This window comes from Pagrus pagrus, assembly GCF_965226575.1.
Source record: "Pagrus pagrus genome assembly, chromosome: 17".
Classification (NCBI taxonomy): domain Eukaryota; kingdom Metazoa; phylum Chordata; class Actinopteri; order Spariformes; family Sparidae; genus Pagrus; species Pagrus pagrus.
This window is the reverse complement of record NC_140201.1, coordinates 16,346,228-16,372,137: the sequence shown is the minus strand read 5'-3', so window position 1 is coordinate 16,372,137 and position 25,910 is coordinate 16,346,228. Positions and strand designations below refer to the sequence as shown.

Sequence of the window (25,910 nt, the reverse complement as noted above, 5' to 3'; positions counted from 1 at the left end):
TACGCAGCAGGATGGTAGCAGTTCATTTGACAGTTGTGTATTTGCAGCTAATATCTAACAAAGCCTTTGGCAAGATGAATGATATAAACAGTGATGAGGGGAGAAGTGCTATAAACCAAATCCAGTATGGTTTCTTTTTCTTACACTGGTAAGATTTTCTATTCGAGCTTACTGCTAAAACCGCAAAGTATGTATCGCCTTGACAACTGAGCTTTCCGAGGCTGATGTTTTCACATCTGGTCGAGTGAAGGCGGGATGGAGAGACGCAGCGACACAAGCAAGATTTTTCTTTGCTGATCCAGACCTAAGCTTTGGGTTTGGACAGATGTGGTGTTCAGTCAGCTCGCTGTTCTTAATGGGCTGTAACTTAAGCGCGGCTATACTGAGTTTCCAGTGGAGAGTCGGTGTACTTTAAACTGTTACCGTCACACAATGTACCAAATGTACAAAAAGAATGAATTTGAACATCTGTTCCTTTTCTTGAATGATCAAACAGGTTTGGGACCAAAATATTTTGAAAGGTCAAAAATGTGACTGAGGACAAGATAAAAACAACCTTACATGTGGAAAAGGTCATCATTTTTTTTACTTATATCAAAGATTTTTATACAAATGTGCGCCATATGTAAACAGAACATGACGCAGTAATAACAGCTGGATCTGAACGTCTTGTTTGTATCAGCATGAAAACAGAGCACATTCAAAGTCATGGATGACACATTTCCATAAGAAAGAAATGCATCATTCATGGTTCATCACCTGTGCATATATTTATCCTTGATACGACTGGGTCATATTAATTTAACAGTGTAATCTCAACAACTTGTGCCTATAATTTATAATCATGAAATTAGGGCAGACTGTCAAACCAATTCAAGACTGATAATGCAACAGAATTTAATACAAAACACTTTTTTTATTATTGCACCACAGGGCTGCAGTATTTGTATTGTTGCAGAGAGGTTTATTTTTTTTTTCTAATGAAAGTAATTATTTTTCTATTGAATCATTCAATGGCCCCTTCACCAAAGGGGACTCAGTAAATGCTGAAAAAATATTTGCCACTTCAGTACCACTTCACTGCGCACTGCGCTAATACACCGCCACACATTCAATACTCTCATCTCTTTTCATACACCGAGATTTAATCATTCCTTTCTGTGAGCTACAAAGCTGATAAACCTACTGTATGTTGAAATCAAAGAGCCAGGAAAGAGTCCTGAGTGTGTGGAGAAAGCGAGCCTGTTCTAACCAAGTCTTTGGAAACTGAATATGTGACTCGCTTTTTCATCTTGGGGTATGTGGAGCAGATTTGGTGTTTTATGAGTAAATCTAAATGAAAAACTTGAGCAGGTGACAAAAGAGATTTTTCAGAGTTTAATTAAAAGTAGGAAGAAGAGTTTGAGGCACCAAATATCAGCTTATGCATGTAATAATGTATACCACTCATGTGCTCCCTCTATGGGCTGTGGTACATGTGAGAGGCCATTGTACTTTTATTTCTAAATCTGTAACTGCACCAAAATAAAATGCTTGTACAGGAAACTGCACTTTTTCGCTGCATTTTTCAAGTCAGAACAAATAGCATATTGTGGCTGAATATAAATAGATTCTGGGAAAAGGTCATATAGTCATTCTGGTATAATCTCTTACCTGTGGGTGAGGCCTCCTGTTTGTCATGCTCCTCGTGCCACTGCATGGTGCGGTGATAGCTCAGCATCACCTCCCACAATGCCTTGCACAGGTCTGTCAGGCAGGGAATGTAGCTGTCCAGGGTGATATGCTGCAAACAGCAGAGCGATGAAAACAAGGTCACTGATGCTCTTTTCCGCAGTGTATGAATTCTTTGTCATTTCGTATTTATTATCTTCGTGCTTGTATTGCATTGCGTTTGCCTAAAAGAAAACATGAATACCTCCAGAGTTATGAAACACAGTGCTGGACTACTTTGAAATAAATTACTAGATTCAGCAAGAGGAAGAAAAAAAATCAGCTGTCCTCCATGTTGCATCCAATTAAAGTCTGCTTATACCCATCATTCAAGGACAGCATGCTGGAAAAAAATCCTTTTTCTGTGTCAAAAGAGAAGCTTTCATCTTATATAAGAGCTAATTAATGTAAGTACTGATGAAATACGGATGTCATTATGATGATGTCTTACTAATACACGGGATATAAATGTAAAAATATCACTGCTGTGCACATTAGGATGGCTATTATACCCTATTTTACCATTGCAAGTTGAGTTAGAAAAGTAACACAGACAGATGAGGATGATTTTCAGTTGTTATAATAGCATTTAAGTGACATAAGACTCAGTTTTTAGGTTATCTGTGAGGAGAAACTGTCATGTAAAAAGTAAATGGATCTCTTAATGTATTATTGAATGTACTGTATGGTTGTCATGGTAACAGCAGCTGTGTAAAGTTCATATTTTTGATGTACATTTTCTTATATGAGATTTTTTATAGAATAAAGGTCACAACACCTGTTGGAAAAGCTCAATAAGGTAGCTATAATATGTATATTCAGGTGATTCATCAGTCCATGTCTGTGCAAGATAAAGAAATACATCAGCTGTGATTTAATGTTCATATATCCAAGGCCTTAAGTGACTTATTGCTTTTATGAAATGGCAACTTTATCATTTCTGCACATTGTGAATCACTAGCATACAAAAGAGCGGGTGAAGAGAACAAATCAATGATAATTCTGCCACTAACATGGTCCTATGTAATGGTGACTTTTAAGAGACTTCTAACGTTGACCTTTATCTTTGTTTACAATAAATAATAATAAGAGTAGTGCTAAATCAAAAAAAAGACAGCTGAAAATACATAATAGAAAGTACTCTAAAGATAATCCGCACCGGGTTTTTTTGTGCATGCATCCAACAGATGAACACATCTGATTCTGAGCTCTGAGGAGTCCAGACAGCCTGGAAAAATCTGTGTGTCAAATTAAAATTTGGCACGTCTATGAAAGGTGCATCTGGCACAATAGTAGCCTCTGACACAGTTCAAGGCTCCCCAGCCCAGCTCGCCTGTCAACATGTTCAGATACAAATTAATCTCTGCCAGATGAAACAGTGCTGTGGACAGCAGCCTCACTTTACTTTGGTTAAACCACTAAAATGAATAAGTGTTTTGTAGAACCCAGCTATCTTTCATGAAAGCATTGTAAATTACACACCACAGGCCTCACACACTGATGGTTGCCGAGAAAGAAAACAGTGCATTGGAATAAAGACCCCGACAGTGCAAAAACTAACGTAAGTGAAGTTCCACACTTTCCTCTGGCTTTTTCTTCCGAGTCTCTGAGTGACAAACCACCAGGACAATCTCTCAACAGAACATTTCTTACTGAGACATCTGAAGTAGGTTCGTGACTGTTAGCCATCATTAAGAGATGTTAAAGACTGAGCTGTTGCCAAAGGCAGCTAAACTGCACCACAGGCATGAATCCACTGCCGTCAAAGCACTGTCATGGATAGTGTTTGTCATTAATTCAATGGCCATTTTTCAGAAATATATCATAGTCAGCATAATTAAAATAAAGAAGTTGTTAATACATTATATTGTATAAAGACACAGATTATTGAAGGTAACGTGATGCTTTCATACACTTTTGACTGTTAAATAATACATCATCCATCCATTCTCAAAAGCACATTAAACCAACATGGCCTGCAAAACCTCCAAAGATGACAAGTATACTCTTACTAATGTAATAGATGCTCATTCAAATTTGTTTTAACGGCACTCGAACTTGAGAGGTTTATAATACTTTTGTTGCAATGGACATTAATCACGGTTTTCCTATTGAGGATGTTTTTGCAAGCGCACACTGTCAACTCAGCTGTAAATTAGCATTTCTCATTAGGTAAGACAGGGAAAAATTTTGCATATCATCTTCACAGTATTTTGCCCTCTGCTGGTTCAGCATAGAGCTGAACAATTTGTTGTTTATGACTATATATAGTAACTCTATACATCCTGATACCTGAACAACAACATCAATCATAACACTGGGCTGCTAGATAATTACACCAAGACAACTCTAATTTATTTCAATATCAATAGCACTTGTAGAGAATAATTCTGTATCCGTCTGCATTTACTTACTTTGCCTGTATCCACTATTGAATATCACATAAAATACTTGCACAAAGAGCATAAGAAGAAGAAGGAGGAGGAGAAGAAGTTGTGGTTTGATTTAGATTTTTACAGCTTTGGTCCCCCTGGCGTGTTTGTGATAGTAGACTCAGGTGATATACAGAAGATGTTGTTTACCTGCTGTGTATCTGTTGAAAGCAAGTATTTTTCCAGCCAAGAAGAAGAACTACTACTGTACAGTATGCTTTCTACAATTGATATTCCTACGAGAATTCTAATTTTCTTTTACAGACACAGAAAATAACTGTGCCTTATGAGACCAACCTGAAATAAATAAACACAAATAAATATAGCTGCAGTTGCAAACAGGCTTCAGCACCAGCGGTCAGATAGGAAAGCTAATGAACCAGCACTAACAAAACAAAGCTTACATTTGACATTCCATGTTCTCCACCAGCCAACTGTATCACAACAGCATGTTGCCAGGCAACTGGGGTGAGGCGAGACGACATGGGGGTAAGAGGTGTGTGTGTGTGCGTGTGTGTGTGTTAGCATCTTCAATGGGTTTGATGAGAAGAAGTAACCTCTGCTACCTTAACTACCTAAATATAAATCTATTGCTGGAACCAGCCATTGCAGAAATGAGAACTCACTGGAGGCAGGCTTGGCATCTATTTTGGAACAGCCATTTGGTTTTCTCAAGACAGTTCCCAATCTTTATGCACATAACATATGACAAGTTGTGTCAGAGAGGTTATAAAAAAACCAAATCACTGAGTCCATTTCCATTCCACTGTGTGTGTGGATGTGTGTAGGAGTACGCATGAAAAGAAATGCCACACATTTTATAAAATAGATGTGGAGGGGAGTGCAGGGAGCCTTCATTCGGCTGTTTTACATTCTAGGAATAGACAATCAGACCCCCCTTCCTTCAAAAAAAACATAAAAAAACAGATTAACCTGCAAGAGATCAGAAATGCCGTCAGCAATCTGTAGACCTGCTGTGCCAGCAAGGAAGCAGAGTACAGTTAACTCTGCGAAAGAAGATGTGATACACACACTGTTAAAAACAACATGGTGCACAAGTTTGTAAAAAAAGAGTCTGGTTTAACTTTGAGCCAACGAAAATGACACATTTTTACAACACATCTAGACAGTTATGTTATACAGTTATACAGCAGGTCCCTATTACAAAAACCTCTGAAAATAGCTTTGTGAACAATAAATCATATCATCACCCTGCTCCTCCTGAATTATTCTATCAGACAGGAAATGATTATTCTTTGTCAGATTAAGGACTAGTTCCAGATATTTTGTAGCATTCTGGGTGGCATAAAATCAGTCTAAGTACATTGGTTATATCTGCATAAAAGTGAAGAAGCCTTTTTCTCATGTATAATGTAACGTGCAGAGGACCGAATACAGAACCCTGTGGCACACTTTTAAAGAGTAACACAACTGGATTTCCCCTTCTGCTTGAGTCCAGACCACTTACTGATGCTACTAGCAAAACAACAGTACTTACAGTACAATGAAATAATAATTGCTGACACCATGAAATAAAAGCAATATGGCTTTTCATCATCATCATCATATGCACCAGTGCTTTAAAGGTGCAGTATGTAGTTTTGGTTGAAGAAATTTTAATCAAAAGATGCCTAAATGCCTAAACAAACTAAATAAACAAACATTCTTCGTTTTCATGTCTGAATAAACTGAATAAACAAACTGACGTTAAAGGTCAACACAATTTGATACTGTTTTACTGTTTATATGTGGCAGACCCTGCCTAGGGACCTTATGTTCCTCTGAAAACAGCTTGTTTATTCAGTTATGGAAAAAATAATTATTTCTGAGTAGCATTTAGTGTTGGTTTTATTCAGTGAGTTTGTATAATTACCTTATTAATATTGTAAATGTTAAAATTCTGAGTGTGATATTCTTCTTCAAAACCACATAATGCCCCTTTAAATAGACTAAAGGCGCACTCACACTATGCCATCCATACCGTGCCCAAGCACGATTGACCCCCAAAGTCCAGTTTGTTTGACTAATGTGAGCACACCGTACCTTTCTTGGTGCAGGGCAGCGGGGGACTGAAGAGGAGGGAGTGGGCCCTAAAATTCACATTACACAATAAGGAACGAGATTGACATTTCACACAGGAACATGTGTTCAATCATTTGATCCTTGTTCACATTGTACTTCATTTGCATCATCACAAAAACTTGCCATATTCAACCACAAGTTTCACTGCACATGCCAATTTTGAATAAGACATTGACTAAGGCTCTATGGGATTCAGAGGGAAGCATTTTTGTTGCTATTTAAACCAGAGGCACAGAAGCATGAGCCAGGAAACTAAAGGGAAATTTTTTAATGAACAACAAAACATTTCTTTGGGGGGAAAAAACAAACACTTGTCATGCGAAATAGCTGCAGTCTTCAGATGTCTAACACTACAGTGGCAGAGCAATAACAACAAACTACATGAGACCAATTTCCATCCATAAGAGCCTGGATGATAAGACGCACACTGTTTGGCAGCAAATTAGTTTCATTTTGTAATGAAGCTATCTCCAACCACAGTAACAGGGTACTGTTTAACATGAAGTGGCAACAGTGTCTGCATCCACTCCACAGCCTTGCAAAATGTTCTATCCTCTAGAGATATACAATTGAACTAAAGGTCAATCTATTTCAAAATAATGGGGCACTGCACAAAACAGGGTGGGATGGATCTCTCTGGGTTACTGATGAGCAGTTGTTTGATATTGTTGGGGTGATTTTTCTGCCATCAGTTGAGCTAATGGCTTTGCATAACGCAGGTAAAAACAATAATAAAAAGGGTAGAGCCACACTAGCAGCTTCCAGCCGTGAAACAATATTTCTGTAAGCATATTCGGTAAACATCATTACTACAACTACTGCGGAATATACAGTATGAACTAGAAGTTAATCAAATGACCAAAGTGTTGGCATGTACACTACATAATCCAGCCTTTACAGTCACTTCCTCTTCTATGAGATCTTGATTCTAGGAGTGAACCATCCTATTTCCATCAGGAGAAATGTCAGACAGACCAGGGGATTGATAAGGAGGGGGGCCAGCCAATAATGATGAGATGTTGATGTAAAATTAATAAGACCCTTTCACAATCAGAACTGACCTTTCTGAGTGTTCCCATTTCCCTTGAATTTTAAGTTGCATGACTAACAGACAGGGTCACAGGGTGCAAGGTCCTCAACCTTTATTTATCAGGGGAACAGCAGCTGAATAAGTTTTCTCTTCTCCACAAACACCAAGTTTGCCACTGATACAGCCTCCCAACATGAACATATTTTCTGCTGAGCAGCTGCACTGGAGTAGGTACTGGAAGGGTTCGATGCTCAAGAGCAAATCAACTGTATTCATTTTAAGAGGAGAGAGTACTGTTTAGCTCATTTGGTCATGATTTGAACCAGGACTTGTCACTGGTATATCTTTTATACCAATCAGAAAGACCTTGGAAACAGTCAACAGGTGCTCCGTGCTGCAAAATCGCAAATAACCTCAGAGGGGGACACAGAAGGACATTTTGAATGGACATCTAAGAAAGAACATGTCAAGCACATCTTGAGCTTTTTAGCTCTGCAAAACAACCTCACTCCAGTGTGTGTGCTCCACATAAACAAGTCATTTATTTCACATGATTACTTTGGTTAGTTCCCCTTTTGATATTTTGAGACCGGCACATGCGGCATTAATAATCCATATGGCGTAAAAGCAGGCAAAACACTTGATCTCCCCATAAAAGTGTCTGCACACAGCTACACAAATGAACAGGGTGTTCACATACCCCTTCATTTGAGTGAGCATCTGTGCATGCGTGTGTTCTGCCCTATCAATCATGATCACACAGCTGAAAGTCTAACGACACGTCCCATCAATCTCAAGTTGGTAAGAGTGTTTTACAGTCTATGTGTGTGTTTGTGGTATGAGTGGGATCATCCAGGCAACACAGCATGCTGAGAGGGTATCTATCAAACACAAGTAAACATTAGGATGTGTCTGTGACCACTGTACAGCTCCATACACACAGTAATTCAAGCGATCCATGACACAGATTTCCAGTAAGCCTAATAAAAGTAAGGTCAACAGGAAAACATCCAAAAAGTGAGTAGTTGAGTTACTTCAGCTTAAGTGAAGAATGTTTTGTTTCAATGAATAAAGAATATACTACATAAATATACGACATACAACAACACAAACACAGCTAAAATATGAAAGTAGTCCACTTATTTCCCTTCTAAAAAACTTCAAAGAGACGTATCAGCAGAATTCTAGTGGAAAAAATAACCTAAAAGCAAAAAGAATCTCAAACATCCAATTTCTGTGGGACTGTGTTGGTCCGATATCTTATCTTTTGAATTGCATTGAAGATGACAGATTAAAAACAAGCATGAGTTCTATGTGGAGCAAAACTTTATTCTATATTTGATTTTTATCACCATAACTCAATCTCAAGTTTTGATTGAGGAGGATTACTCCCTCACAATCTCACATTACAGAGTCTATAATAAAGAAATCCCAATTTATTCAACATGAAAGGTCATATAATCTTGTTTATCCAGACAAATATTTTTTTTAAATAAGAGAGAGAAAGCTCCTCTTACCGCAACTGAGTAATAATTAACATTTAATTAGCATCACTCAATCACACCACTCATTGCTACGTACAAGCCTATCTTGGCCATCAAAGTCCGGAAAGTAAATTGAAACTTTTAGAAGTCCCTACCCAATGTTTGCTTCAGCTCTTACACTAAAAAGAGTAGATTAGCATTAAACCGTCTGGATCTAAACCTAGGTCCACAAAAAAGGAATCTTGACATGGAAATTCCAACTTTATAAATTGAATATTGCTCCTTCCAGGCCACTTACCAACTGGGTTATGTAGGAGGAGAGGCAGCACCAAGGTAAGAGGTAAAGGGCAGGGCTTTGTAGATATGAGCACAGTGGGAAATGCCTCTGGTAAAAGCTGTGCAGTCAAACAGCAAGACGGAACAAGGAGGTAGAGGTCTGGGAGGAAAGGAGCTATGACAGTTGACATATCGGGAGTGACTGCAGGGAAACAAACTGCCCCCTCTGTTCAGCCAGGGGTAACCTTTACCTATACCTCTATGTACCCCTCCACACTGTAGGTCACACTGTAACACAGCCCCTTGGGGGAGAACACTCACTCTCACAAAGTTCATGATGAATTGGCTATGTTATGGCTTGCTGGCTATGCAAATGTGATTTATTTTGATCTGGAGGGGAAAGAAAAAGACAGAGAGGGACCTGGGGCGTGTGGGCCAGTCAAAAAGTGCTGCTGTGGCACTGCATTGGTTCTGTTTCGTGAGCAAGATTAATTATCTCATAGTGAGGGGGCTACAATACACTTTCTTTTCCCCTTCTCTCAATCACTTTCTCCACGCTTGACTCACCTCCTTCATTTCACCCTATTATGGAGAATCTGTAGAATCCCTCGTCATGAAATAAGGCGTCTCTCACTTGGCTACAAGGCAATAAGAAAGCTAGAGGGGTAATGAGAGTAACACAGTGTGTGAGTGTGGGCACAGCAGTGCGGCGGAGTCCTTTCAACACACTGCAGGTGGTGTTTTTATTAAAATTTTCACTGGACCGACGAAAGAAGTCCTCACACTGGCATCTAACAGAGGACTGAACCTTTCCTGGTCAAAAAGCCGCTCTATTACAGACAGAACGTGTGAATACTGGTGGAATAAATTGACTACGGTCATCTCCTTACCGTGCACAAATCCTTGTACTGCATCTTCTGGAACTTGGTATCAGCGTTGCCAGCACACAGCTCCACATATCCCAGCACCACTTGGAACACTGTGTTGTGGATGGCCTGGGTGAAGTGCATGTGCAGCTGGTCCATAGCAGTCTGCGGAGAGAGCCAAGCACATTGTTATTAAAACTATCATGTCAGGATGTCAGTGACATCTGCCAGTGTGGATCTGTGCAAAAGAAAACAGGAGGGAATTTGTAAATTTAACTTCTTGGAAGACACATGCTGTTCCTGATATTTTGAATTATTTGCATGCAGACATATTATAGCAGTTACACAAGATGGCAGGATGGAAACAGAGGATCACTGTCTACCCTGAGAATTCAAGTCCAAGTGAAAAATGGCAGTTTGGTCTCCAGTTTCTATGATTCACGCCTCTGAAACCAGAGTGGTGTGCTGTGGAACATGCCATTAATAAAGCAGTAAGGGCACGAAACAAACAGAAACACTATGGCAGAGACACATTAGTGACATGTTTGGTGCTGTAGCACAGCTAATTGCCTCCAGCTCTGTTTACCTACAGCACCATTTATCTCATAAGGAACACCCTAACCATTTAATTAAAATGAGTCATTATCAGGGCGCCATGACTTAAAGGAAAATTCCCCCAATTACTCTTACACTGCTAAACTTGGCATACTGAGCATCATATAATAACTACCCAGCCAGCTTCTTCCATTTCTACTTTGGCTTTGTTTTATTTCAACTATTAACACGGAATCTCCTCATTAAAGCTGCATTATTTAGTTTTTGGCAACTTGGGGTAATGCAACACGCTGTAATCACAACATTGACTCATTATCACCTTATAAAGTTGCTCTGGTTAATATGTTAGCAAGCAGTGGCTCTCTGAGACATCAAGCAGACACAGAGCACCATTAGCATTAATTTGGAATCATGTCTCTGGCAACCTGATGAATGTGAGTTTAATATTTACGCCTCTTTTATCTATGTTACTGTTTCCACAAAGTCCTGAGCTAGAAATCAGTTATTTAAAGCTCCACTACAAGCTAGTCACTACTTTTGTCTGTTTGATGTTTGGTTTGAGTGATAATTTTCTGTGGGTTCATCGCCAGAAGCCACCGCTTTTAAATAACACAAAATCATATCATCATATCATAAAAAAAAACTCTTGACTAGAGCAGCAATGATGATGAAACAATGAGTTCACAAAAAAAAACATCTGCAGTACAATCCTGCAACAAGGCACTTTGCACTGTTTGTGCCTTTGCCATTTCGAGTCTGCTATCCCTTGTTTTCTTTCAAAGTCCAGTTACATTTCCCATCATTTTCTGTTTTGCAGCTCCCACCCACAGCCTCACTATGGGACCCTAGTGAATTGGGGACACGTGGGCACAGCTTTGAGCAAAGCCCTATATGTAGGTAATGCATGTTGCAGTTCAATTAGATTCTGTCACCGCTAGCTCATGACCATAAATGTTGCCCCCGTCCATTCTGACAGCCTGCTGCCACAAAAGTAATTTGAAATTTCTTCCCTCTATTCTGAGCGAGTCTCACTTCATCTTTCCTGAAAACAGCAAGAAAATTGCTGGCTGTACAAAGTATGGACAAGAAAAAGGAGGCAACTATGACAACTTACATCACAATAACCATTATAATCTCCAGCCACGAGTCTTAAGACATAATTGTTAATCAACTGCTAAAGCAAACAGACTCACACTTCTGCAGCTACTTAACCCAAACAAACAGATGTTTCACACGGACAAATGTTGGAAAAGCAAACTTGATGTTAGGCTCATTAGGCTGTGAGCTACCAGTGCATCCGAGACAGGTAACAAGAGCGAGGGACCAAGATATCAATGTAAGGAGAAAGAAAATACAAATGGTCTAAGGTGTTGTGCTAACAGTGCCTACTGGATGACACAGCTTATTGATGTATCCAAGTGAAAACTGTCAGATTACAAGTGTAAAACTGTGAGAGATGGATGGAAAAAAAACAACAAGCACAAGAGGCAGTCAACAATAACGCCTTAGTTTGCTTTTGAACCTGAAAATGCTCATTATCACAGCTGTAAGAAAAGCATTATGCATTCCACGATGGTCATACTGGGAACTTCACACTCCACGTCTGTATTAAAAAGGGCACAGCAGCAACTTCTTTCCTACAGTTTGATAACTGCTAAAGAATTTATTTTGACATTCCAGAAGAAGTAAGTTTATAAAATGTGGCTCAATTTTTTCTACTATCATTATTACTTTTCATCTTTTGTTTTCATCATTTGCCTATATTAATTTATACTACCCATTGAGCAGAAAGGAGGAAGAATGAGTGTCCTTATTGTGTTTATTTTTTCACTTTGTTTGTGTTTTTATATGTTGGATACTATTTTTTGCATTTGCCTGCTTAGCTTTCTTTATTTGATAATGTAGAGCGTATTCTCATGTCCTACATCTTGAAACCTTTCTTTAATGAAACATGCTTGACAAACATCAACATTGGCTCAGGTGTACAATGTGCTACTTTTATTGTTGCTCAAGTGACAGGATGAGGACAAGGCTCATTTGGTTGCCATGGTGATGTGATGATTAACAACTACACTTTGACTTTCAGTTTCTACTGAAACTTGCAAATGCCCTTCACACATCAGCACTGCGAGGTAATGTGGAGACGGTGACATGATTTTATTCTTTAATGTCTATCCCTTTAATTAGCAGGATTTACACTGGCGCTGTAACAGCTGTATGGTTAAAATGCCATGCTTGCAAAACATTAATTCAGCCAATGTAAATCAATTTAAAAATGGCAAGTATCCACACAACGCTGAGTACAGTCTGGCCGGAGTCCAACATCCACCATAAGCCTGAATCCTCACAGACTTTAATTACCATCACCAGGAGGCTCAGTGAAAATGTGTGAGTACAGGAGTTCGGAATGCTGGATAAGCAACCGACCAGCATTTGTTGAATCACACAGGCTATACAAACTTGGCCAAAAGGTGTTATGAGCCATTTTTCAACATAGCAGCCTCTTCACTGTTTATCATGAGCGTGCATAGCTACAAGGCTTCTCATTTCAGCAATTTTCCTACTTGTTGGAATAGGAATGTAACAAATATTTCAAGGATGACACTGATAATGTAAGCACAAAGATTATAAGTCTCCCTTACAACTCAAGCCTTGACTGATGATTATACTCACCAGAGAGAACTGGTACAGTGGAGTATAAGAGAGTAAAAGGAAAAATGTAGTTTTGTACCTAAGCAGTGAGCATAAAGTCAGGAGAAAGAGAGGAAGGAATGTCAGTAAAGGTGTGAGAAAGAGATCAGAGATGATGATGATGGAGTGCACGGGTTGTGAAAGAGAGGCCGTAGCATCACAGATCAACATTGTTTGACAACAAATAAGATGAAGGAAATGGGATGTGGAGAAAAGGGCGAGGGATAAAGAAAAAACATGCTCAACATAAAATCGGGGTCATTTGAGCTTACAGTCTATGATATTTCTCTGCAGGTAAGAAAATACAGTATCTGTTTGTTGTTGTTTTACAGCTTCAAATGGGTTAGGGTAAAAAAAGCAAAAAAAAAATGTCACATACAAACGTGTTGTGACAGAATCGTCTCGGCTGTTTTGATGTGCTGAAATCTTATTTTACATTATCCAGGGATTATTTTGCAGAACTGTTCTTTTTTGTTTGCACATTTGTTGGCATCAGTTGATTGACAGTAAGCAGAGAATAATCACAAATGATGGCATGCACGCCTTATAGCCTAGAGTATTTTCTACTGCCAACAGAAGACCCTGAATTCACTCACTGGAGTGAAACAATCCACTTAGGCAAGACGGAGGGAATAATCATGACAAAGAGAAACTCGAATACTGTTCGAATATTTTCTGCGATGGTTTAACCAGCCTCACTGTGGAGGAATTTTGAAAAATGTTCTAATGAATGTGGTGAGTCAATAGAGTAGGGAAACAACACCGCCGACTAAATGCACACAGCCCTGAAATACTGTTAAGGAGAGGAACATATAAAAGGACATATGAAATGAGTACGGGCAACAAGCAGATCATAACAAGCAGTAATGTTTAGCCATTCCCCGTGACCCTGTAGACGAGTCAAACCACTGACCTGTGTCTTTCCCAGGAGCGTGTAGGCCAGCTGGACCTTGGTGTAGTGCGAAACATCAAAGTGCTTACAAGTCTTTGACAGGGCGACATCAAGCTGCTCCTGGAGCCAGAAATAGATGGATGACAAAGGAAAAAGGGAAGAGGAGGAGAAAAGAAAGGGATTATCAGCGTTAAGACCAGGGATTTAGATATAGATGTGCAGATGTATAGCTACCACACAAGGCCAAGGGCAGGTAATTAGATGTGGATGTGGGTGTATATATGCGAGAGTATGTGTGTAAGGCTTTGACCGAGATTAAAAAAAGAGGGGTAAGAAAGTAAGACGAAGTTAGCAGGAAGTAAGGAAGTGTAACCCTGACACGTAAGCCGGCCTTAGAGAATATAGCTCTGGCAAAGGCTAAGTGATGAAACAGCTTGCATCACCAGGCATTTTTTTTTTTTTACACCAAAGCTACACTTGAACATAACTACGACTACCACTAACAACACAAAATGCTCTATTAGCGAGGAAAGATAAATAAAAACAAATTGGTGTGGTTATATTATATGTTGCAGGATTTTAACAGTGATATATCATGGGTTGATCGGTCGCCTGATAATTAAATCGACCGCAGTACAGTCTTTGCTGCCCCCTACTGCTTGTATCAAAAACACACTGTGACAGACTGCAATACCCACCCAAGGACACTGAGAATGAATGAGCAACGCATAGACTGCGCTATTTTTTAGTGGGATGGTCTATCGTTCTACAATATTCACACAGAAATCCTACACATAGTACATTCTGGTTAAATAGCAGTAGGAAACTAAGCTGAAAAATGATTAGCTGGTAAATAAATGATTAAGTCATACTGTAATTGTTGGTTATCATGACTAACTTAAAGCAAAATGATGTGCCTATTTTACCTTAAAATAACAGCTTCAATGGTGAGTAATATTAGCTGGTAAGATATACGTCTTGTGTTGTTGCACTTGCTTGATGTTTGGCTGTGTGAGCAAAGTTGTCAACTCGCTAGTTTCTGATCATAAGCCAAGTCGGCCTATTTCAACATAGGTTTAGCCAGTAGCATGCTACAGCCAGGTGTTATTGTCTCAGGACAGGTTAGATTAGCTTGGCATTACGACCTTGGCTGCCTCATGGCAAAGATGCCTGGGCATGCATGTTTGCTTCAAGACATCAGTTTTCCACACAGAATACTGTTATGGTGTGCCAAGTTTTGTTTGTAGTTAGCACATGACATTATCTGACAAACTGGGATTTGCATTTATGACTACGTGTCGCACTCAGAAACATGACGGCCGCTAAATCATGCAAAATACAAATTACTACATAGTGTTGCTTTATTTTATTGAAAAGATCTTCATTTGATGTGTCAAAAAGTGCAGTAGCATATGCCCAATAGCGAATGCATCTTACTATAGTGAACACTGTACAACAGCAACAAAACATCACTGATAACACATCCTCTGGATTTCTACTTTGACTCATCATGCCAAGAGAGCATTATAGAAAAATAGCTTTATTCGTTGTCTGGCTGATTACTTTTCTATAGACAGTGTTGACAGTAGGGGATGGTAATGTCTATTTTTCTGGCATGGGTACATTAATACGAGTGCTTTTGACTCTTGGCACTCTTAAGATGAAGGTGTTAGATTCCAAATCCTTTGTGCAAGTGTTAACGTTTATGATTTTGGGGGATTTTGCTCTGCTTAATCACAAACCCATGCTGACAGGAAAACAAACAAGCACCTTGGTGCATGGCTAGGTATGTGTGTGTGCACGCACGCCTGTTTCTTGTGTACAGACAAAACTGTAAGTAATTAATCAACTGAGGCGCAGCGGTGGCGGTGCGGAGAAAATTGCTTTGCATACCATTTATCACACACAAGCATCACGACACAGCTAGAGATGAAACAGATATAATTTACTTTGCTTGTACACTCACAGTAATGACTTTCTGAATGTGTCAATATTTGGCAGACCAAGAATGAGAACGGCAAACTATCAAAATGTCAAAATGAAGTTTAAATTGCTTCTTTCAGATGGGGCTTCTGGAAAATTACAAGGTTAGAACAAAATATTATTCACTGCTGAAGGTCTTTTTGCCGATATTGGTCTCAAATAATAGAATTAAAGATAAAGCAGGGAAGCACGTACCTCTATTTGCTCCAGAGTGTCTTGTAGTTTGGAATTTAATTCACTGTAGAGGACAAAAGAAGAATGTTAGTTTCTCGATTTTGAAGCAGAAAATGAAAAGCACTTACTTTTAATATCAGTTGATTGATTGATTGATTGATTGATTGATTGAATAATGAAAATCGCCCACATTTTTCTAAAAACAAATTGAGTAACTTTTATATGAATCACACTATGGCGACGCTTATATCTCCACATTAACACGTGTGTGTCTTATGATTCTCTGATTTCTTATAAACAAGGCAAAAAGGGAACAAATGTTTAAGCATTTATTTCCAACACATATTTTTGGAGGGTGATTTTTTTTTGTATGATTCAAGTGTTTCAATTTCTTAAACTTGGACAGTGGAATCTGCTGCATAATTTGTGAGGACCAGACTGTCACAGATACAAAACGCCTACACATCCTTGGAGCGTTTGCTTGGATTTTTGCCTCATCCTGGGAAATGCTTTCAACTCAAAAGCTGCAAAAGTAGCAACTGAAATCACAACTGTTTTGGCCATCCCAAGACACCACCAATTCCCTTGTGACTCCCCCTGCACTGCACCCATTCATAATCACCCTCTGTTCCACCGTTCCCCTTCTCTCTGTCCCTGCTTTGCTTGGGGTCTTTTTCAGGTCAGTCCCGCTCTTATGTTGTGCCTTGTGAGACCACAGTCGCCCAAGGGAGAGAGTGTCCTTAACAAATTGCTAATTAAGCATTTCAGCTTCAGTTGGGGAAGGAGTGAGGAGGAGGGAGCAGAGAAACTGAGAGGAGACTGCAGATTGATTCCCACGGGTCGTTTGCAAAACAGGTAACAAAATGAGCGTGCCATTTACAAAACTCGATGCACTATAACCCTTTTTTATCTGCCTGTGTGCTTGCGTGTGGCAAATATTATGGACGAGTAATAGACAGAAAGCCACACCGATGGAAAACTGACAATTAAGAAGTAAGATGAAGAAGATGTAATGAAGTACAACCACACTGTAACTGAATCCAGTGAGCTGGTATGCACCAAAGCAATGATAACACCATAAATTCACAAGCTTAGTAAGGCAAGTCACAGTCAGTATCCTCTATGGAAACCACGATTGGATGCCAATATAAAGAGAACACAAAGAAGTACGCAAGCTGGCTCAACTACAGACGGGTGGGCAGATCAATGTCAGGTCCTGGCTACTGAAAACATACATCTAAACGTCCATATGCAGCGCCCAGGAGAGTGCTAACAAAGGCGTACAACTCTGGCAGCCATACTAAGGAGATGCACCAGAGGAGCAGAGGCCAACAGGATAAATGCCCTGTTCATCGCAGATTGTTCTAGTATACTCCCCCGCTGCAGTGTCATAGAGTAACAGAAGCTAAACCACAAACTGAACAGTATTGGAAGAGCGTATGAGACAAGACACACATCCCACAAGACTAGCACGCAGGGGAAAACACACCTGAGAGTACTAAATTAGTTTAGCTTAGCAAAAAGAACTGAAAAAGAGGGAAACAGCTAGCCTGCCTCTGACAAAGGTTCAACACCTAACAGCACCTCAAGGCTCACTCATTAACTCGTTATATCTTGTTTATTTAATCAAAAGCCAGGCCAAGTAAAATGGAAAATTGTTGTTTTTACCTTTCATTTGTATTAAACAAACAAGATAAAACATATTAAGTGAGGCGAGCTGTTGAGCTGCTGAGCTAAGCTAACCATTAGCTGACTCTAGATCCATATCTAGAGACAGACATGACAGTGGTACCAATCTTCTAATATCACTCTTACTGTAGAAAGAATGCAAATTAACCTATTTACCAAAATGTCAAACTCTTCTCTTAACACCTAAAAGAACAGTTTCTGGACCTCATCCTGACTAGCTAACACAAGTTAACGTAGAATCAACTGTCTACCCATAGCCTCCCTCTTCATATCGTCAAAATTGCTGTTGCCGAATGTTACTAATGCACAGTTGTAAATCAGTGTAGCTCAGTGGTTAAGTCTCAAACGGAACTGGAAAACCAACCAGAGCAATCAATGCTTGGCGTAATACAAGATAAGCAACCCACAAAGACCCTCGATCTTCTTCAAGACCTCTGGGCTTTTGAAGAACACCACAAGAGGTCAACTAGAAGCTAATAACCCAGGGGACTAATTCAGTCCTTCTGTAATTGTGTCTATATTACTATAAACGTTGCTGTCCACTGACTGTTTATGCACGTGCTCCCTCCAACATACTGGCACCCTTTCCATGATCAGATAGAATGCATAAATAACAGATGATGAGAAAAAACTAATTAACAATCTGTGCCCTGCGGGGGAACACAAGGATGTAAATTTACGAGTTACGTGGAAATCAGGGGGGTTTTTTCCCCACCACGTTTTCAATTACCACTGGCATTCAGTGTCCACGGGGCCTTGGGGCTAGTTCCTCCACAGTGACTGCTGACTTGCTAAAAAGGCAATGTGTGGACTCATGTGCTTTCAGGGTTTTGCCGGATGCTCAGATTTCATGAAGAATGCCGTTTTTGCTGTCGTCATGTTAGCCACGGTGCAAGGGAGCCAGAGAGGCAACAAAGTGCCGGGAGAAGGGCTTTAAAGAGTGAAACATGGTTGGCTAGGGGGGAGCTAAAAGAGGAGAGTTGAAGAAGAAAAAGATTCAACAAAGAAGAGAGTTTTGAGAACGACAAATGTAACACCTGACCAGGCGCATGAGCATTTACTGTGTTGGGCGAGTGCAAGGTTTGTGATAACAATCAGATATTTGGCTCTGGCTACGGTCCATTCTCCAGGATTACATGGGCTTTTACACAAAAAGTTGAGCTGAAGCTGGCTCAGGAGGGACACTTTTATACCAATCTATCAGGTTCCCATATCCCTCTTGTTTTTGGTTGTTTTTTGGACCAGGGTCCATGTAAAACTTGGATACAGTTAAGAAAGTCAAGAAATAGAATATTTACGGCAATTTCTAAAGGTAGGTATGCACTAAATATCTTGCAATGCTTTAGGTTTAGGCAGAGTCTGCTAATGTTTTTTGGGCCTAATAATAGAATAAGCAGGGTAATCAGTCTGTCTGCTATACTGACTATTAAGTCCAGCAGCTTATGTGAACATCCAATTAAATCCACACATTTAGAAAAAAGCAGATAACATGTCTGACTAAGGCAGGTTTGTTGGAGAATTAAATGCATGCAGGCATAATTGGAGCTCATCGTGAAAAGGACTGTAGTTGCAAATAAACAAATATAAAACCTTCCTTCTTCCAAGCAAACAAGTATAACAGAAAAAAGTCATGCTGCTGACAAACACAGAGAGACAGATAAATGCACTGCAGTTCAACTGATTTTCTATGTCTGAAACCAAACTTGCCAGAGAGAAAAACACAACCTCGAAACGCTGTTGTTCAGTTCAAAGTAACTGACCGGAGTGCTGAGGGGCCTCTTTAAGGCTAGCAAGTAAACACAAATACAAGTGACACACTATGGAAGCTTATACACACGGAGATCCTCTTAAAAATTTGCACTGCCAGGCAATCACACACCCTCCAAAGAAAACACAACAACCACGAAGGAAGCGCTGTCATTCTGAATAAATTGGTAAACTGCTGCAGTGCTTGTTGTGTCATTAGGGGCAGCCAACACACAATTATCCTTGTATCTCAGACACAGGAATTAACGCAGGAGCCCTCTGGCCTTCCTACACTTGGCTCCTCTCTAACATGCAGCTGAACCGCCCTGTCCTTGGCCTAGATTAGCACCCCTAAACAAACCATCTCCCTCAATGCTAAAATGGCAATTAGCTGAAGTGCATATTTGGAGGGGCTTCACCTAGAATAACCCGTTGATAATTTGTATGACAACTGGTGTGGGAGACCCAAAAGTGTTTTGAAAATAAGTTATTCACACCATCACCAGGTTTTACGCACAGCCTATCCAAAGTTGGTGCATGAGCTCGACTGCATACTTTTCAAATCAATATGGGAACTCGGGGCCTCCGGAGACTTGGATTACACCCAACTAGCTGAGTTTTTGTTTACGTTTTAAAACATCCACTTCAATTGCTTCGGAGAATGCTGCAACGCCGTTTTTCTGTGAAGCTCCAGAAATGTTTTGTGGACTACGAAACTTTACCTGACTTTCCATCAGTATCTGGGTGATTAGATAATGACTGAATTTTTTTTTTTTTGGGTGAACTGTTCCTTTAAGGCCTCTTAATCAGAATCCTGACTATAAGTAACGATATAGATGATAGAGCAAATGCATGTTTGGGTAGAAACCTCAAGTGTTCTGCTACAATACACTCACACTTGATCGCTCATTGCCCCAGTATCAGCTATAACCACAAAGTATAACATCATAAATTAAGTTCTATTACAAAAAACCTCCGGCTGCTGTAAACTTGGGCACTTCACTCTGCGAGCCATAAATCGTTTCTATCTGACTTCTCACTAAAGGTCTCTTTTCTTTATGTAGGTCATATAGAGGCATCGGCATTAAATTGAGACTGTTTCATAACCAGTTACAAATTCATTGTCGTTGCTTTAAACCACGTAAAGGCAGAAAAATGTAGATTGTCAATACATGTATAGTATGTATCTTCATTGATAGCAGCCATATGCCAAAAATGAACTTCTTTTCCCATTCTCTTGTACTTCTGAGGCTAACAATACCACAGAGACACTCCAGGCTACATAAAATTTTTGTTTGTCTAAAGCCACAGTAGAGTCCACAGTTTATGAACACCGTGCTGACATATGGGGGGATCTTACATCCCAACAGCTGCCCATGTGGATCACCTGATGAAAATGGACTGAGACAGAGCGTGAGGCTGATTAAGTGCCTTCTTGGGAAAACAGTATTGGCTTAAGGGTTGGGGACAGGGACAAGGAAAGGGCAGGCATGAGGCAGTGCCTCCATGTAGGACATTCAGCGGGGCATGGAAAAGCATAGCTACAAGGTTGAATCAAAGAGCAGCAGACCGGCAACTGGCTGCTCAGGGAGGGCGATGCTGCAGTCAAGGTTCCAGCCAAAGTACAATGTGCATGCTGATGCAAAGCGTGACAGGTGTGTGATCAATGCACCAGTGTTAAAAACTACGACATTCAGGAAGCGGTATTAGCATATTGCAAAGGAAAGCACAGGTGAAGAGGGCAATCGAATTTCTATCCAGCTGCCACAGACACCTTCGATTACACATCCAGTCTGCGTGAGTACAGTGACGCTCACAATTATAGAAGAAATCTATGCATTTTTCTTGTTGATAGACTGGTTGCAATATGTGGTATCACTGGAAACCACCATCCCAGCACATTCAAGGTTTATTTACTATTTACTGTGGACATTATTAATGTTACATTAACTGCACTGTTTGGACATTGACATGGAGCTCACTGCTTTGTGATAAATAGACCAACAAGCACGTGTCTGGTGTCTGCCATACATGGAAAAATATCAAAAATGACAGCAGCAGCAGTACACCACGTGTTGGTGTTACGCTGGTGTGAGTTGGGAGCAGCTAAACGTTCATTCCCACACTCGTTTTCATTAAATGCTCTTGAGTCTGCGCACGTCACAGGAAGAGAGAGAGACGGCAATGGCGTGCATCTCTGATCAATCCCTAATCAATACACAGAAAAGAGCACTGTGGCGCCCACCTACCACCACAAATTGAGCACAATTACATAGGAAATCACAGGGACAGAGATGATTGCCCCTCTGGTACACAATCTTCAGCATATCCTATACTTTCAATCTTAGATAGGAGAAGAGAGAGAAGAGGGTTTATCTTGATGGTCATGTCAGAACATCCGCAGATGCTCTCATGTGTCTCATTGAGTTTGTCTGCGCGTCTGTTCGATGAAGTGTTTTTCCATCTGACCATCTGCATGGCACGACTCCCCAGATGCCTGTCTCTCTTCATCTTGTAGGTGGGTACCTTTTGATCCCAAAAACTATTTTCAAACTAAAAAAATGAGTGATGATATGGTCAAAGCTGGCAGCTGCATTCCATAAATGCTTCTTAAAGACAACAGTAAATGCAGCAAGCTTACACTCGCTGCAAATTTTCTGGTTTTGCCAAACTGTAAGCCCACTAACACTGACTTTTTAGGACCTGCATTGACGTCACAGCAGAGCCACAAGGCAAAGACGCTGAGCAAAACAAGACGAAGTAAAAAGCCTCTTAAAAAGACCGATTACATTCCAGCAGTCACGATTTTAAGGGAGACCAATTTCCTAGTTTCATTTATCGAAGCAGAGTTGACTTCAGATTATTCTAGAACAACACTTCTCAGAATCATCATATTTGTATCGTGTTTTATTCTACCATGATCGGAAAACTTTCCATCCAACCTTACAAAATAAAGTCCATGCCTGGTTCCATTTGGATATAAACTAGATATCACTTAATCTGTTCGTACTGTACCTGATGCAGCTGTAGTGTTTGAAGGTGCTGGCAGCCTTTTGGCATTCCAGACAGAGCTGGATTGCACCTGGATAGTCTTCCTCCTACAGGAACAGAGCAGTGACGACATGTAAAAAATACTATTTATAGGCTGGGGTTGTATGTGCAGTATAGACTCTGTCATTTAAAACAAAAAAAAACTATTAAAAAGGTAACAAAATATCACAGAAAGTTGAGATTATTCTGAATGATGACAGTTTTAGGTGACTTCTTCTGTGCATCATTTTTATCGGCTCCATTTTGATCTTATTAAAAATGGTTGTTACTGCAGATACTCTGCAGATAACCAAGGATTACACTCACTGTTAGTCAAATCTATTCAATGTGCCACAGCTGACCTTCATAACAGATAGGCATTTGTCTCATGTTTGTGTGGGTTTGGCTTTCAAAGCAGAATCCCCACTGATGTTTGACCTTTTGAGTCAATTATAAACATATCTCTGCATGTGTGTTGGTGTGTGTGGAGTGGATTACAATACCTCAAGCATCTCGCTGAGTCTTACGTCTGTTCTTTGCTGTGAGGGAAAGAATGCCAAGAGGAAGAAAATTAATACAGCGTCAAGTCAATAACAGGACACAATGTTAAGTGATAACTAGTTCAACACTAATTACATGCCTTCCTGCTGTGACCATGGCAGCGAAATCTTTTAATGATTGCGGTTAGAGCGAATGATCAAAGCAAATTATTACAACAGGGTATGTTTGATTAACTTTCATCTTCATTTTAAATCATGTACTTTACATAGGCTACATAGATTCATGTCTCAACAGTGGCATGATTGGTATGTTTAGCACTGTAGGACATTTACAGACATAAGCAGCTCACTGGTAATTACAAATGGCCGAGTTTTACACAAGTAATCCAAAAGATACCTGGCACAAGTTTTCATTTATTTAAACTGACATCTCACTGGATGGTGTGAGGGGCATGGCACTCATGCTGGCAGGTACTAATTTGGTCCTGAAAGTGAACTAAATCAGAATGACAATCCGTGTAGGGGTCTAGCAAAAACCCAATAAAAAACATGCAATTATTTGGGAGAAGGGAGAATTTTTGAAGGAAGGTCAGAGGGGGAACTCAATTGTCGACCAGATGGTGCGTGCTCAGGGTGGTAAGGCTGCAAGCGTAACTGCTGGAGCCTATACAGATTTTACTCATGTACATTTCAGCTGTTGGTTGCTTTTCTGGTCTTTTTAGGGGTGGGAATCTCACGGCAACCCACGATTGGATTCGACATCTCTGATTTCTTGACACGTTTTTTCCAACTGTGTGACTAATTGCTACTTAAGAATTAGCATATGTGAAATGATCATAATTAAAACACACAGATTAATTTGATTCTATTATCATTGCTCTCACTCAGCCATCCTCCAAAAGGTACAAGCGTTCGGTCTACTAATCAATTGGCTAATTAGCCTACTAACAAAATGATCTAAGGGCTGGAATGAGGCTGTTAAAGGGCAAAACTGGGCACAAGGGCGCCCACTTAATGGTCTGCTTTACACTATATCTTGATCCAGTCCAGAAGAAAAATACAGTATATTGTGTTTAAACTTTACCAGCGTCTTGATGGTCCTCAGCGATTTAAGCAGGCCTGTCAGCAGTTGTCGTCTCCTCTGATTGGCCAATAGACCTAGGCTGGCTTCCGTGAATCCCTCCTTTGCGACGCTCAGTTGCCTTCACACAAGACGTTGCAGTAAAGAGAAAACACAACATCAAAAATGTACTGTGTGTAGTCTTGGTGTTTTAACTTCGGTAATTATTGCAATTAGTGAGGAAGTGACAGCACTAGTAGCCTATTTTATTGAAACGTGCGTATTTGGACTAATCACTGGGACAAATAATCTGGTTTTTGATATTTCAGGTTCACCAAAATCTGTGCCCGACACATACATCATGAAAATGTAATATGTCTGAAGGAATTACTGTTACAATACACAGTATACTATAACCACCAAAACTTTAACCAACACTAAGACAGAATAATTGCAGAAGCATGTATGGCGACATGTTTCTGACTTTATTTCAAGGTCAAACAAGACAGAATGATTATTATAATACTTATCATTTGTGACCATATTAACAGGCTGAGAATATATGAAGGGAAGGAATGTTATCATATCTCAAGTTATGAGAAGAGCACTTACTATGCAGATGCAATTTGAATGGGCTATTTCAGAAGCTACTTCATCTAGTGAATAGATAGCAGGCAATAGAACACCATTACCTCCTTGCATTAGTGCAAATGACTGCTGCCAGCTGCAGGTTAGTCTGTAACGCTGTCACTCGCTCCAGTTCCTGTGGATATGAAGCAAGTTAAAAAGACAGTATATAAGGCATAGCAACATCTATAAACACTGGAAAATCTCATCCAAAGAATTGTCAACTATGCTAGGAAACAGCCCTGTAACCTTATTCTATAATGTTAAGGGCCTATATGACACAAAGATATTGTTAGACTAGATCGTTTGCTGCTGTCAGTGAAATATGCCTGCAATAATGCAATTTACCAAGCGAATCACTTCCCCCATTAAGTACTGTGCTGACTTGAACAGCAACACAGCAACACACCCCCCCACACACACACACACACACACATCGGGGTGCTCATCAGTAAGATGTGTCCTGCTGTGAGCCTTTTATGAAGACAGATATTATAGATTATGCTGTTTTGGCAAGACGTGAATCATCCATGCCAATGTGAGAGGTAGTTCAAGAGAACAAATTTCAAAACATACAGAACATGAGAGAAAACCTTCCTTTCTTCAGAGCTTTGACATTTAGACAAGGATCAATGAGCGCCCTGCTGTGAGAGATCAGTTTTTAGGCCACTTCAACGACTTCTGTGAGCACAAACACTCCCCGAGCCAGAGTGCACCTCCGTTATATTTTCGACTTTTCTCTCTTTCACTCTTTGTTTTTGATTTTCTGGATCTGCCAGATGTCATGCCTGAGGTGGAAGATGCTTGTTCTTTGATCTGATGTTTTTAATGTGGAATCTCCCTCCGCAAAAGAGGTCCAGTGTTCACAAAAATGCCCTCGCAGCACTGTCAAATGACCTTTCACCAGCAGAATATAGTCTGGAGAAATCCATTTTCTACGGTAATAAAAAAAACAACAACACTATCAAAGTGCCACTTCAGTTGTGGTTATGTGATCAATGATCCTATTCAAACTAATCTGCCCTCATGATCTTGAGTGCTGACGAAGCCCTTGAGAAGTCCTTCGAACAGTTTGCAAGAGCT

The 25,910-nt window shown here is 40.0% G+C and overlaps 1 protein-coding gene across 3 annotated transcripts in view; it reads right to left on the bottom strand.

Moving 5' to 3' along the window:
- vps50 (VPS50 subunit of EARP/GARPII complex) overlaps positions 1-25,910 on the bottom strand; it is a 101,424-nt gene that overhangs the window by 53,981 nt on the left and 21,533 nt on the right. For 2 of the 3 annotated variants that reach the window (XM_084379808.1, XM_084379809.1), the window contains exons 6-13: positions 24,893-24,963; positions 24,225-24,342; positions 23,144-23,179; positions 22,626-22,708; positions 16,197-16,239; positions 14,040-14,138; positions 9,905-10,045; positions 1,654-1,783 (exon numbers count right to left, since the gene is read on the bottom strand). In XM_084379808.1, coding sequence (XP_084235934.1) covers positions 1,654-1,783; positions 9,905-10,045; positions 14,040-14,138; positions 16,197-16,239; positions 22,626-22,708; positions 23,144-23,179; positions 24,225-24,342; positions 24,893-24,963 — 721 coding nt within the window. Of the gene's footprint in view, positions 1-1,653; positions 1,784-9,683; positions 9,828-9,904; positions 10,046-14,039; positions 14,139-16,196; positions 16,240-22,625; positions 22,709-23,143; positions 23,180-24,224; positions 24,343-24,892; positions 24,964-25,910 lie in introns of those variants that run through there. The other variant, XM_084379810.1, reaches the window with a different exon arrangement.